This window comes from Solanum tuberosum, unplaced genomic scaffold (assembly GCF_000226075.1).
Source record: "Solanum tuberosum cultivar DM 1-3 516 R44 unplaced genomic scaffold, SolTub_3.0 scf00008, whole genome shotgun sequence".
NCBI classification, from domain to species: domain Eukaryota; kingdom Viridiplantae; phylum Streptophyta; class Magnoliopsida; order Solanales; family Solanaceae; genus Solanum; species Solanum tuberosum.
In genome coordinates this window covers 2,835,514-2,851,182 of record NW_006238934.1, presented here as the reverse complement: position 1 = coordinate 2,851,182, position 15,669 = coordinate 2,835,514, and the positions used below count along the sequence as shown (strand labels likewise).

Here is a 15,669-nt window from a genome sequence, read left to right as displayed (position 1 = left end):
TGGGAATACATAAACAAAAATATTTAAGTTAAATAAAATAAAAGTTTTATTTTAAAAAATGAATAACTAAAGCTCACAAAGAAATATTTAAAAAGTTTAAATAAAGTGAAGGGTAATTTTGTAAACAAACAACTTGTTCTTAAAATTTATCAATATATATTATTTTGAATATAACAAACCAAACACTCAATAAGAAATAATCTCAGGACAACTTATCCCATCATAACTAATCCCAACATAACTTATCCCAACATAACTTATCCCATCATAACTCATATTCAGACTGCTACTAAATAGCAGACATCATATGAGAAATAAAAAAAAGAAGTGATATACATCTGCTCTAAGTACTTTGTTCATTCGTTTATTTTTACTTGTTCATAAAGTATAAATAAATATAATTAATTTCAATATTTCATGCATTAAAATATCATATAGTAAAATTAAATTAATAATTAGCGCAATCTTTTTATAAGTCGTTAAAGCATTAGTGTTCCATGCATTATATTACAACATATCAAATAAAAATTAGCTCAATCTTTTTGTAAGTTATTAAATTATTAAATTTGATTTTTTTCCGATAATATGAGCGAATATCTTGTGAAGGAGATTAAACAAGTAAAACACGATCGAAGATTTTTTTTAATTATCTAAATCATATTTCTTCAAGACAAATTGAATAGTCATAATTGTCTCATAGTAGATATTTATTTCAAAAATGCGTTTGAAGTAAATAATACTAGTAGAATTAGTAAGAGTCAGAAATAGATAGACTCTTTTTTTTTGTAAAATAGAAGTAATTATGATAAATTTTAAAATTTCAAAAGAACGCAACAGTTATATTTTTATCGATTTTTTTTTTTTGCAGTTTTCAAGTTTTTTCTTTTTACCAAAAAAGAAGAAAATAATATCTCAAAAACTAAACAAATTAACAAATTTTGGCAAAATCATTTCCCCAAAAATACTTGCAATATCTATGGCCAAATATATCCTAAAATAGATATTCATTTTCATTTGTTAAATCAAAAGATAATTTACACTAAATTTTAATTTATTATTTATTAATTAGTGTACTTTTTCAATATATTTTTCAATATGTTGAGTTTATTATATTTAAAAAATAATATACCATAATATCATATCCTCATTTTAGTCAATTTTTCCGATATTATATTACTCTTGTTACCTTCTCCTCTAATTTAAGTTATAACGTTTAATTTATATAATTTTTTATAAAATAAAAGAACTTAAAATAAAATCACTATATTTGTGGCACTTTAACATCATCAAAATTTATAGTTTTAAATATATTAATACATAAATAGTACGATAAAATAATTTAAAATATTAATTAGTGAAGTATTATTTCCATATCAATTTACATGGTATTTTTAAACTTCAAGGTTCAAACAATTTTTTTAACTATAATTTTTTTAATATATATTTTAAGTTAATAATTATTTAATTTATAATACTTTTTATAATTCTTAAAGTTGTAAAATTTATTTTAAATATTTACACACGAAATTCATGTAAAAGGTAAATTGATTGCCTTTTAAAATTCAAGTCGTGCCACTAAGCAAAGAACTCCGAAGCAGAAAACGAGACCGGTAAAAATGTCGAGCATTTGCAGAACCAAACCGGTCGAGGGCCTTAGACTCCTGAACCGGGTTCTAACTACATCGACGCCGTATATCCACTGGTCAGACCGTTCCATCGCCACCGTAGCTTTCGAAGAAGTTCGATCTTCGCCGGAAAAACCTTACGATTTCACAGCTTTTATATTCCACGGCCTCTTAGGTTCCAGTCGAAATTGGCGATCCTTCTCTCGTTCTCTTGCTTCCTCCCTTTCTGCAGGTACTTTAGTCAAATCAATTTCTAGCTAGTTAAATTAGTTGCGATCAGTTATTATGAATCTTCTAAATTTGTTTGTATTTCGATTAGTTTCATTCCGGTACTAGTGAATAATTTGGGCTAGTTAATCTAATTGATACTCCTTCGCCAGAAAATTACACTGTGCAAATAAGTAAATTTCATGTGTGTATATATACTATATGTTGAATTGGATTAATCTTTTGTAGGTTTAATTTGGGAGAATTGGTTTTGTAGGCAACTTGATATTTGAGCTGAAAAGGTCATTTTCTTCTATTCAATTTGTACTGACCAAGAGATCTCATTTCGTGTTTAATTCTTTATATTTTGGCTCCCTTAGTGAAAACAATTCTGGCTTATCACTGTCTGTAAGGTTAAAATTTTGCAGCTTATATGTTTTTCTATGTGTGTGTTTTTTAGATGGTGTAAATTGGAGGATGATTCTTGTGGATTTGCGGAATCATGGGAATTCAGCTAAAATTGAAGGCTTTGTGCCACCACATGATATGGAAAATGCTGCAAAAGATGTAGCTAATTTGGTGAATTCAAAGGGTTGGGATTGGCCTGATGTTGTTATAGGACATTCCATGGGTGGTAAAGTCGCCTTGCAGTATGTTGAGAGCTGCTCTCGAGGTGTTTATGGCCAATCGGCTCGATTGCCCAAGCAGGTGCTTGCTCTTTCTTGCAATTGATTGAAATTTTTATTTCTAATCCTGCTTTTGAACCTCATTCGACATTCATGGATAGCTGATCGGATTAGCAGTCGCGGGTTCGTGTGTTACAAATTTATTTGGCGAAATGGTAGTGCAATTTCGCACATTTTTTTCTGTCCTAGTATCTGGTTTAGCTTCTTTTTTTATGTGCTATTGCTGTTAACATTTTCTTGGCAATATGCAAGGTATCCCATTGCCTGTTTAAGCAATGCCCTCCTTCATTTAGTTCATTACAGGCTGTTTAAATGAAGTTTTAGCTTATCCTTAATAATACCATGCAAGGAAAGAAACTTGTTCTTGGAGATATTTGAAAGAAAAAAAAAGTAAAAATAGAAGACATATACTTTAGCTCTCTCCTCCTCTCTCTATGTGTGTTGTTCCATCTTTGTTTTGCTTCTTTGATCTAGAACGTGTTCATAGAAAACTATTCTAACCCTGAAAAAGCTACAACCGGATGGTTGCCACTTGCCTGTGTATATATAACTTTTTCATAGAGGGGAAAAAGGAGAACTTGCGGAAGTTTCTTTATGTAGATCTTCTTTGTAGAAATACCTTATGGTTCATCATTACTATGTTTTATTGGTTTATGTTGTTGCCTTTAAATCTCTTGTTGTCAGTCCCTTGCACAAAAATTAAGTGCTTAACTTTTGATGTAAGCTAGATCTACAGTGTGAAATGATGCTTAAAAATTAGTCTTTTACTTGGAAATCCTTGTAATTTTGGAGTATCTACGAACTTGTGAAATCAACGTCAACATGGCAAACGCTGCATACAATGTCTGACCTTAGCTTGGCAGCCAAAACACACTTCCAAACTTGGTTAGGCCGCCACTTTCTATAAATTTATCTGGTAAATCAGGAAATCGCGTGGGTACTTCCGTGGAATATACAGGTTCCAGAAAAAAATCTTGAGTAATTGTCTGCTTTTAACTGCCTCTGATTGTTTCACTTGCATCATGTCTTTGCTGAACTCTTATGCTAATCTATAGTTCACACACCTGATGCAGAACAGCTCTGGGTATTGGATTCTGTCCCTGGAAAGGTGAACCCTGATGATAGCAATAGAGAAGTAGAGAAAGTTATGCAGACGCTGCAGAGCCTACCTTCATCAATCCCATCTCGAAAGTGGAGTCTCTATTCCTTCCTATCACCATTCTTTAATATGATATATGCATATTTTGGTTGCGTCTAAGTTATGCTCAAGATGCATGTGTCATTTTGGTGTCCAGATTCATACAACATTATCTAACTAGCTTCTTTTCAACAATTTTTGGATGATCCAGCAAATAGTCTAGCTAATTATTAATGGCTGGTCTGTAACATTCAATTGGACCTAGCTAGTAATCAGCAGGACTTGGAATAAGTGTAAAATCACATATTATGTGGTTGTTGCAGTAGTCTTAACACTAACAAACATTTATGCTTTCTATACTATGTCGTAAATAATAACTCTATGAGATTGCCACATGTCATGGTTAATGCTTAATTAATTTCTAGGAAGTTGAAAATGCCAAATGCTACTTAGCAGTTAGCACACTCTACTTGCACCTTTTTTTGACGCGTTTAGTCTAGCCTACCTGAATATTCTCATATGAGTTTTCTCAAACATGTTTTCTCATTATCTCTTACATGAATCTTGCATTTCAGATGGCTGGTAGATCACTTGTTGAAACTCGGGTTTTCTAAGGCATTATCAGAATGGCTGGGCAGCAATCTTGAGAAATCAGGGGATAGCATGACATGGAACTTTAATATTGAAGCTGCTGCAGAAATGTTTGATTCTTACAGGTAAAATCAGATCCATTCTTCTTCAAGAAATTCTAATGATTGTTTTCTTGAAGGTTGTTTACTTAAAAAAAAAAAATGGAACTTTTCAGGGAGAAAGATTATTGGCCTTTGCTGGAGCACCCGCCTAAAGGGACAGAGATAGCGATTGTGCGTGCTGAGAAAAGTGATAGGTGGGATCCAGAGACTGTCCAGAAACTCGAAAGCATTGCCTCCAACGGAACTGGTGGATCCGAAGGCAAGATGTCGTATCATCTCCTTCCCAAATCCGGACATTGGGTTCATGTCGAAAATCCAAAGGGGCTTCTTGAAATTATAACTCCCAAATTAGCTTCTATTGTTTAGCAAGTTTCTTTTCTGGTTTCAAAGGGTCCTAATTTAAACATTCTCATGAAAGCATTTTGTGCTTGCATATCTTGATATCTCTAATGTTGTTTCCTGTTTTCAATAATTGAAAAGTGGTGAATTCTATTGTTGCAAGAATTTGGTTTTCAATATATTTACTGATCATAAACTTTACTCTACTCGAAAATCCCATGGCTGCATGAGTTTTGCTTGTTCGATGTATCATGTATGAAACGAGCATAAGTAGAGTTAGATACAATATATGATTTAGCACAGTGGCGGAGTATGGGGGTTCAACATATGAAGGAGTAAGCACACGAAGAAGTCGGAGAAATTCAATATCTACTATATATATATATAAAATAATAATTTTAACCATATATAAACAATGTAATTTTTCATTGAAAAGGGTTCGAATGAATCCCTTCCTAGCTCCTCCCTTGATTTATAATTCCTACTATCAACTTAGAAATGAGAATTAATTCGTATAGTTATCTTAACTTATTTGGGATTGAGGTATAGTTATTGTTGCGGTCACTATCACTCATAACCCTTGAATTTATTTTATAAGAGAATAAGAGTGTGATCTAGTCGTCAATGAAGTAGGTTGAACACCATGATGTCTTACGTTCAAATTCCAGTAAATACTAAAGATTAGATGATTTTGACCTTTAGTTAGGCTGATATCCATAACAAGCATAAATTTAACTATGAAGTTAGCAACTACAATAATCTTAATCAAGGTATTATTTACCATAGTTTTTCTTCCCTTTCCATATCTCGATCTATGTCTTCTTTGATTTATCATTCAATAGTTATAACTTTCACAAAATACAGATTTTATCTTACTCAATATTAGATATCAAACCTTCAAGAGGGTCATTTGTAGCTGGATAAAAAATAAAATTTTCATGTATTTATTTCTGTATAACTTATAATGTTTGATAGGTAAATAGAAAATAAATTTTTCTTGTATTAAATTTATACGTGTTTGATTGACAATTTAGAAACCCCCTAACTAATACATGTATGATGTAACCATTACAAGGAAATAACTAATTCATACATAACTAATATCTGCATAACTAATAAATGATCGAGAAGATGAAAAAGAAGTAGAAGAAGCAATGAGGAGCAAATATTGTTTTTGTTTGATGTTTGTGACTACAAATTAAACAGTTGGAAAAATCACAGAAATCACACCTTTTAGTTTACTTATTACCATTATCCTCTATAAGTTTTACAAATCTCCAAAATCCCTCATGTTCGCGCATCAGATTAGTGTATCAGCGTTTATATTATTGTATCTTGCGCATCAGATTAATGTATCATCGCTTATATTATTGTATCTCGCGCATGTATCAACGCTTATATTATTGTATCTATTGTATCCGTGTGAGGGATTTCTGTAATTATAAACCTTTAAGGGATAGATTGTAATTTTGCCTTAAAAGTATGTGATTTCTGTAATTTGCCCTATAATGTTTGATAGGTAAATAGAAAATAAATTTTTCTTGTATTAAATTTATACGTGTTTGATTGACAATTTAGAAACCCCCTAACTAATACATGTATGATGTAACCATTACAAGGAAATAACTAATTCATACATAACTAATATCTGCATAACTAATAAATGATCGAGAAGATGAAAAAGAAGTAGAAGAAGCAATGAGGAGCAAATATTGTTTTTGTTTGATGTTTGTGACTACAAATTAAACAGTTGGAAAAATCACAGAAATCACACCTTTTAGTTTACTTATTACCATTATCCTCTATAAGTTTTACAAATCTCCAAAATCCCTCATGTTCGCGCATCAGATTAGTGTATCAGCGTTTATATTATTGTATCTTGCGCATCAGATTAATGTATCATCGCTTATATTATTGTATCTCGCGCATCAGATTAATGTATCAGCGCTTATATTATTGTATCCGTTTGAAAATTTTCTGTAATTATAAACTTTTAAGGGATAAATTATAATTTTGCCTTAAAAATATGTGATTTCTGTAATTTTCCCTAAACATTTTGTAATAGGCTATAAGATGCAAAGAAAGAAAAAAAAATGATAGGGCCCCCATCCTGTACATTCACAGTCCAAAATAAAGAAGAGGCCCATTTATGAAATTGTTATACTTTCTGGAAACCCTAACTATATAAACAAAGGTATGCACAATTAAGTCTCTTCATCAGCTACTCGCACCACCATTGCAGCTAGGGTTCTTCAAGCTTCAGTAGCAGCAGCAGCAGCTCATCTGCAAATCAACCTTAGCCATGGTATTCTCTTTTTCAATAAGGCGATATTGATTTAAATTTTAATTTTAAATCATCTGTAATTAACCGAATTGAACTCGTATTATGTTAGAAATTAATATGAAAAATTTGAAGTTTAATCCACTGAAATTAGGTTTATTTTGAGTATTTGTGGGAATGTACTATTAATAATATAATTATTCGGCTGGATTTGTATGCACAGACTGAAATATTAACTCTTTGGCAGTATACTGACGGTTGATAAGCCAGAAATGTTGTAGGGCGTTCATGATTTAATATACATGTATAAAAAAGTAATTTTTGACATATATTCAGTATAATTTTTCGACGAAGCGTCTCCAAGTGAACACACTTTTGTTAGATGTAGTTCTGGATACTGATGGTCTTAAGTTTGGTACAATGGATGGTTATTAAATATGTCTTTATAGATTTATATTTGTTTTTTTATTTTTATTTATTGAAGTATTAGTAAAGTTTATGCTGATGGATTGTATTGGGTTGGTAGTCGAAGAGAAAGACCAGGGAGCCCAAGGAAGAGACTGTTACCCTTGGACCAGCTACCAGGGAGGGTGAATTGGTCTTTGGTGTTGCTCACATTTTCGCCTCTTTCAACGACACGTTCATTGTGAGTTATTGATTTCCCCTCCTTTGTACTAGTTTTGTTTTTGAAGAAGTTGTATAATTGTTTATTTTGTTCTGAATTTGTAATTGTCTGTTAATTGCAGCATGTGACTGATTTGTCTGGACGTGAAACAATGGTTCGCATTACTGGTATGTACTCTGTAATGTGGTAGTGATTGCATCTGTGTAGTATCTTTGTTCTGGATTTCACCATTACTGAGTTGTTGAAAACCTTAATTTCACCAGCCAATTAAGAGTTACATCCCCTCAGTTCCAAGAATTTACATTTCTCATTTTTAAATTTCCTGTAGAACAAAGAAGACATTTTTACAACAACAATAACCAGGCCTCACTGTGAAACATGTTGGGGGCAGCTATATGAATCCTCACTGATCTTGCTACCATTTAAACTCATCTCAGGCTAATACGATACAAAATAAAAAAAATACTAGGAAGTTCTTTATATTTTATACTAATGTACCATAAGGCTAAATAACTCCCAGAAAAAGCATAGGAATTGAAGTGTTAACATGTCTAATATGTATTCTCAACTAATACGTATAAAATGTTTCACTTTTTCAACTAACAAATTCAATTGATAAACACATTGTACTCGTTTTTTCCCTTTATATTTAGTACGCCCTATGCCTCTATTTATGTTGCCATTTCTCTTGGCACAAAATTTAAGAATGAAAGTTGACTTTTGAAAGTTGTGGTCTTAAACAACTTTAAGATTTTTGTGTAACTATAAATTGTTTTATTAAGGGTAAAGCAAAAAATTTAAAGTTAAGTTGTTTCCTACTATATAAAAGGTGACATTCTTTTGGGGACATGGACAATATTATTTATCATCGTTAATCGGGAAACCAGTTAGGAGTTGTCTTTTTGAGTTGTCTTTTCATTTAGAGTTGTTCTACTTTATAGGTGGCATGAAGGTGAAGGCTGACAGAGATGAATCTTCTCCTTATGCTGCTATGCTTGCAGCACAAGATGTTTCTCAACGATGCAAGGTCAGACACATTGCATACATCGTTTTATGTCACTAGAAGATTAAAAAACTGTTTTGTATCCAATTACTTATTCGAGGATTGCGACAGGTTGCACCTGTTACAAAATAAGTTAATGAAAGGTGAAAGATTTTAAGCTTGAGCTTTGATGTGTTGATAACAGACTCACATTTATGATCTCATGCATGTTTGCTCCTTGGCATATTGTGTTAGGTCCAAGCTTTCAGGATTTTGTGTGTTCTAAGTATATGGAAGATGTCATTGTAATAATCTAAAAATAATAACGAATTTTCAGTACTTTAATCCAAGATGCTTAGCTTACCTGAACTCTGCTCCCTTCTACTTACATTTCCTGCTGCTAAAAAAAAGTGAAATATTTTGCTTATTCGATCTGTCTAAGCATAGGTGATTCAGGTAAACCTCTGTTTTGTTGTGTGATGACTTTTGGAAACATTATTCTACCTATATTACTCGTTATTAATATTGTTTTGTAGACCACGTCTAAGCGGGAGCCATATGTTTAAATAACCAAAGTACTGCCAAAATGAATCTCAAATTTAGAGTGAAAGTCTTGTTAGATTAAAATATTTCACATTAGATTGTGTATGGAGATTAAAATAGCATTTCTACTATCGTTTAGTGTTCTGAGGTTGGCACAATAAGTTGTAGCTTCCTTGATCATGCTTTTTCTTGTGTCTATGAATAACTAGGAAGTCAAGTTGTTTATTTGCAACTCACTATTTTTAATAATTTACAGGAGCTTGGAATTAATGCCCTTCACATTAAGCTTCGGGCTACAGGTGGGAACAAAACTAAGACTCCTGGTCCTGGTGCCCAGTCTGCTCTTAGAGCCCTTGCTCGATCCGGAATGAAAATTGGACGCATAGGTAAAACCTCTTTAATTGTTGGATAGTTTCATCATCTGTATGGTCTACTTGCTTCGGAATTTGGTTGTATTGACAATGTGCTATTATCTTTACGTTAACATCTTTAATCTGAATCCCTTCTGAAAGTACTTGTTGCTCTATTTTGTCAGAGGATGTTACTCCTATTCCCACCGACAGTACCCGCAGAAAGGGTGGTAGAAGAGGAAGGAGGCTGTGAATTCTTCTCAGCTACATATATGCTGCATGGCAGAATATTTTGGTTAAGGATGCAACTTTCTTTGTGTTTTACAACTTAGTTTTGAACATTTTGTAGCCAGAGTACAAGTCATTCTGACTTATGATCATTTGGAGCTTTTTCAATCTTGTGAGATGGAAATTATTTTGTTGAGTTGGATTAGTAAGTTGACTTCGTCGTTATAATCATTGAAAAGTGAACACTTTTTGTTGCTTCGTCTTGCTTCATTGTGATCTATATACTTGATACTGGAAACTGTAACACCATTGATGTTGCATCGAGAGAACTCAACAATGGTTAGAACAAACAACCTGGGCAGTGACAATAGAGAAGATAAATAACTAGTCTTTTGGATTTGAGGTAATATAACATTGTAATGTTAGCAATGGACATGCTTTCAATGTGGTTCTTTCTCAAATTAAACTTGAGTTATATCTCTTTATGGTGATTTATATTGATAGAACAAAAGTCAGATCAAATGCATGAAATCAATTATCAAAATAGGCCTGTGAATGGCTAGTTTCAAGGTAAATTTTAAGCTTCCTATACCAACATTGTCCATAGTAAATACAAGTAAAACGAGTATGATATCAAATAGCAAAACTTGAATCATTCTTATATGTTTGAAAGGAGGAAGAAAAAAGTAACATATATACCAAAATATTACTTCAACTTGACATGAATTTCAATGACAATTGGTAAAGTAAGTAAACAAGAAATGTCTTTCATTTTCAAGACAAACATAACTGAAAAATGATTTCTCCAAAACAGATATTGAAAACTTGCAAGAGTTGCCAAGCTTCAAAATTACTGTTGTTTAACTAAGTTTTTGTTCTGTGTAAAAATTCATTGAGAAACATTCTTAGCCTTGAGGGATGTTTGAATTGTTGTCCTTACACCTAAATTAAATTAATCTTTTGTTCAATAGCGTTCAAGGCCGGGAGACTTGTGCCTTATGTCACAAGTTCGAGCCCAGTTCAATATTTAAGTAGAGAAGGGTAGAGAGATGGTCTCATTATCCCGAGTTAGTTTCAAAGGCTATAATTGACCAAAAGAGTTGGCTCCAGACATATATCTCAATCATAATGAAAAAGAAATTGCACCAAGATTCTCATTCTCTTAATTCAATAAGACATTTGATCAATATATGACAAGATTTTTATATTAAATATTGCATCATTCATGAATAACTGCAAGTTAAATTTCTATACTATGGTTTCTTTGTGACGTGGCATAATAAGGTAAAAATCATGACTATTCTATTCTCCCAATGTTCTAGTGCAACTTTGCATTAGCCATGCTCCAAGCATTTAGAGTCTCAATTGTGATTCTCTCCGCGCCATTGTTGAATGCAAATAAATGTGCTTTGTCAAATATCGCCAACGTTGGATAAACCCTTGATGTAATGCATGTTTTTCCTCCAGCACCAAAACTTTCCACTACCGAATGATCAATCTGAAATACAACCAAATTGTTAAAACACACGAAATTTGTATGAAATAGGTAAATTAACAAAGAATTGAGATGAGAGCTTACCAAACTTCTAAGAGACAATTTCTTGTCCGCTAAATCTACATCTACATATCCAGCAAATGATGGTTTATACATAGTTGTTTCATTCTTTAGGCTTGACCTGGTGACATCAATGGAAACAAATAAACAAACAATTCAACAATAACAATATTGTCAATTTATGTGACATATATTTTTTTTTTGGGTGGACGAGGTGTTTAAAAAATGAAAGAACAAACCTTGAGGCATCGGAACACATAAGAACCTTGTATTTATCATGAGTCTTGAAAATTCTGAAGAAAACGGGTGTGTATTCTTCTAAGTTTTTAGAAGCCAAAGTTAGGAGCCCAAAAGGCCCAAGTCCACCTTGGACCATTGAACCTTTAATGGCGCATACATCTTGCGCGTAAAGATCAGCCCAACTAGGATCAAATGGCTCTGCCTTATCCAAACTTGTGAATGAGAAAATCACTTCAACATCAGCCTGCAATTTTCAAATTTAATTTGCTTTTTCACACACGTCTCAAATAAGTATAAAATAAAACAAAAGAAAAAAAATCAAGCCCAAACCTGTGCAACTGTGATTCCTTTGATTTCAACCTTTTCTCCCTTGTTCAACTTTTTGTTATTTAATTGGACCTTTTTCTTTCTTAGAGTTTCTAATTCTTGAACAGGCCATTGAACCAATTGTTTTCCACTAGGATCAAGCCAAATTTTACGAGGAATAGGGTGAACTCCGGCCCATCCTTTCCTCACATCGTTATCAACAGTATCTGATTCATTAGCCCAACCCAACAAAATCCTACGATTCTTGCCATTATCAAAGAATGTCTTGGACGCGTAATAGTTACCATAGTCAAGTCTCAATCCTTTCCATCCATCAATAGAAGTGTTATCCGGAAAGTATTTATCCTTTTTGGTGTCATATGTACCAATTGTGTAATGATCAAACCTAGTAACATCAAAGCTAACCTTAAGAACATGTTTAATGTCTTTGCCATTGTATGACGTGTCCAAACCATTTTTATTTTTCAATGACACTGGAAAAAAATCAGGACATTCCCAATTTCCAGTACCCGGGGCTGAGTGGAGTGGGTGTTTGGCTTTGGTCCATTTCATGAAGTCCTTATCACTTTTGTACATTATAACCTTTCCCCTATGATTCCTCACACTCCCTACCAAGATTCTCCAATTTCCATCTCGGCCCATCCAAGCGGTTGTTGGATCACGAAATTGGCTTTTGTTGATGGTTTTGTCAGCAACAATCAATGGATTGTTATCGGGCTTGATCCACTTACGAAGATATGGATCAGACATGTTAGCCGGGATTGCATAATTTTGGACTTGTGTCTTGTTAGCATCCACAATTCCAGTGTAGAGAATAACAGGCTTGTTGCCTGGCAAGATTGTGGCTGACCCGGACCATGTACCATACTTGTCAAATACTTTGGACGGGTAGATAGCGGGTTCAAGTGGGATCCAATTGATCAAGTCCTTTGAGACCGAATGGGCCCAAACAATGTTGCCCCATATTGCGCCCTTTGGGTTGTACTGGTAGAATAAATGATACACTCCATTGTAATACATTGGGCCTATTGAGAACAAAAATGACAAAAAAAAAGAAGAAGAATTACTACCAAGTAAATAAAATTTAATTATGGCTAGTAAAAAGTATTTGTAAAAATAAATAAATTTGACTCACCATTTGGATCTGTTGTTTGTTTGAAGCATCATGAAGAAACCATGAAAAAAAAGGAACAATTGAGATTTGATTAGTCAAAACACAATTAAATGTTAGCAAGAAATTAAAACTTATAATTGTAAAATGTTAAAATCAAAACCTAAGGGGATGAAGAATAGTACATGGATCAACCAGCTAAATAAATATTTAGATGAATAATTAATGCACATATTTTGAAGTTTTGATGAATGTGCTTTCACTGTCACTAAAAATACAAAAAAATCTAGGAAATATAAAAAGTTTTAGTGTTTTTTTTTTCTTTTTCAACATAGAAATCTACCCCCCCTTTTTTTTTTTGTAATTTTCTAAAGGGAACCAACTCATGCAAGGCCCACAACCTCTTTTCCATTGAAAAAAAGGGCAAATTAAAGAGAGTAGAAATTTATGACTTGTACAAAAAGAAAACTCAAATATACTATTGAAGTTACGAGTCAACAAAACTCAATAGCTTTACCTAAAAATATTTAATATGTATAAATAATTCATTTAGAATTCAGTAAGCGAAAATTATTATAGATACTTAATAGATCTAGATGAGTTCCTATGATGACTACAAATTATAAATATTATAATAATAACAAGACATGTTTACTATCAAATATTTAATAGATTTTTAAAACTATATATAGAGTCTGAATAAATGTTATAGTTTATATGAACTCGTACTCAAACTTTTAGAATCATTTCTACTATAGAGTCCATAAATTTAAAATCCTGAATCCGCTTGAGTCAGAGACCAACAAGAAGGATGTGCCCGAAGACAGACTTTCCTACAGGCTACAAGTTGTCAATATTGTCCAAAAACATTTTGACTTTTCTTTATTCCTCAAATATAAACCCCAAAAGAAAAGAAAGTCGTTTTCTAATTATTTTTTTCTATTTATCATGATAGTAACAGGACTATATTTATTATTGTTATATTATATTACTATTATTATTTCTATCCCTTTTTTCTTTAAAATTATACAAACTGAATTGTCAAGGGAACAAATGAAATCATAACGAATGTATAGAGTAATTCATATTTTTATTTTAAATTTCTTTTCATCTTTACGTCATATATTTTGGCTCTATATATTTCACGTACTTTTGGGCTCTTCACATGTTTTATTTGTATATACTATAATATAAATAATATTATATATACGATTGGTTCAGATTCTACCACCAACCCACGTACCCCACCTGGTTTGGGGGTGGAGTTGACTATACTATATTATATTATATTATTAATTTTTTTTTTCTATTTTCCATTCGGTGTCTGATGAGCTCGATTACATCGAGATTTACATCCGGAAGTGTCATATTGGGGTTAAACGTTTCCTAACAAAAGTGACTCTGTACCCAAGTAAATTCAAATTCAAGACCCCTTGATTAAAGATGAAAGAATATTTACCACTCCATGTCAATTCTCATAGATATTATATTATTAACTCTATTTTTTGCTTCATATAAATATATATACAATATTATATACTCAAAAGATATCACATGACACATGCATTAAGTTCATTTTCTCACGCTAGCCTGAAGTTGACCACATATTAGCTGTCTCTAAAAACACATCATAAACCTTTCTCTATGAGTTAGAATTCTTTGAATCGAATCGACGATGTGAAAAATATTATTTTTTTTCTAACTTATACGGTCATTTTCCTATCATATTAGATTAATGTTTTAAATAAAAAAAATTAGTATTATTTGTATAAGTAAAATATAGCAGGCTGGCACCTAAGTTTGACTTATAAGTTGATGATGTGAACAAACAAATAAAATCTTCACTTTGTTTGTATATATTAATTAATAATATCTATAGATCGGCAATATTAATTACGATACTAATTATTCATATGTGAATCTGCTCATCATGGGCAACATGTAGTTTCATTAACTCAAAAGCTGTCAAGAGTATTATTATTATTATTATATTATTATAACATATAGTATCAAAATAGCCCAACATTTTCAGTCAACCTAACCAATCAGCTGGAAATAATTATTAAAATAAACCATTTCTAATCTTTGCTCTGTTATTTTTATTTATCCACAAATAAGTAATTATACATATGTAGATACTTCCGAAGACAAGAAAAAGCAATGGACAAAAGCGGATGCAAGCTTTAAGTTTATTCTAAATTTTAAAATAGTGATCATATTGTATTAGTAATTGAGTTCTAAATTTAATTTGTATACCTACTTAGTTAATTTCTTAATATAAATACAACAATCAAACTAAAATCGTTGCATTTGGCAGAACCTCTATGGCCGTACTTAACTTTTTAGCTCCGCCCCTAACAATAAATTTGGCAAAAATCATGACTTTTAACCCAAACATCATTTTCAGATAATTGTACAAAAAAACTAATACAAATAAGAATAAATACATATTTCAAAACTTTTTATGTTCAACTTAGAACTCAGAACGTCTAAATCATAAATTGAGACAGAAACATAGACATGAAAAACAAATGAAAAACGTACCGTTAATCCAGTTTTTAGGAGGTTGAAAATGATAACCAGTTCTATGGACCTTGCTAGCATCAACATGGCTAGTAGTAGATTGCAAGTGCATATAAACTTTGTGAGAAGCATCAACAAATACTCCATTGTTGATAAAGAAGCACAACAAAAGAATTGGCAAAGCCCAAAGAGAAGAAGATTTTCTTAAAATCTCCAT

At 32.0% G+C, this 15,669-nt stretch overlaps 3 protein-coding genes across 3 annotated transcripts; 2 read left to right on the top strand and 1 right to left on the bottom strand.

Moving 5' to 3' along the window:
* Nucleotides 1-1,550: 1,550 nt before the first annotated feature.
* Nucleotides 1,551-4,888, top strand: LOC102605232 (alpha/beta hydrolase domain-containing protein 11). The gene is made up of 5 exons (XM_006339076.2): nucleotides 1,551-1,857; nucleotides 2,293-2,540; nucleotides 3,597-3,709; nucleotides 4,232-4,372; nucleotides 4,462-4,888. The coding sequence occupies exons 1-5, from the start codon at nucleotides 1,617-1,619 to the stop codon at nucleotides 4,712-4,714; spliced, it is 996 nt and encodes a 331-aa protein (XP_006339138.1). The 5' UTR covers nucleotides 1,551-1,616; the 3' UTR covers nucleotides 4,715-4,888.
* Nucleotides 4,889-6,885: 1,997 nt separating this feature from the next.
* LOC102604893 (40S ribosomal protein S14-2-like) lies at nucleotides 6,886-9,954 on the top strand. Its single transcript, XM_006339075.2, has 6 exons — nucleotides 6,886-6,992; nucleotides 7,495-7,614; nucleotides 7,715-7,760; nucleotides 8,535-8,620; nucleotides 9,375-9,504; nucleotides 9,654-9,954. Exons 1-6 carry the CDS (start codon nucleotides 6,990-6,992, stop codon nucleotides 9,719-9,721), a joined length of 453 nt encoding a protein of 150 aa, XP_006339137.1. The 5' UTR covers nucleotides 6,886-6,989; the 3' UTR covers nucleotides 9,722-9,954.
* A 1,060-nt stretch (nucleotides 9,955-11,014) lies between these two features.
* Nucleotides 11,015-15,669, bottom strand: LOC102604230 (beta-fructofuranosidase, insoluble isoenzyme 1-like). The gene is given in 6 exon segments (NM_001288398.1): nucleotides 11,015-11,194; nucleotides 11,276-11,372; nucleotides 11,491-11,735; nucleotides 11,822-12,843; nucleotides 12,954-12,962; nucleotides 15,474-15,669. Coding segments are annotated over 6 exon segments (1,749 nt in total).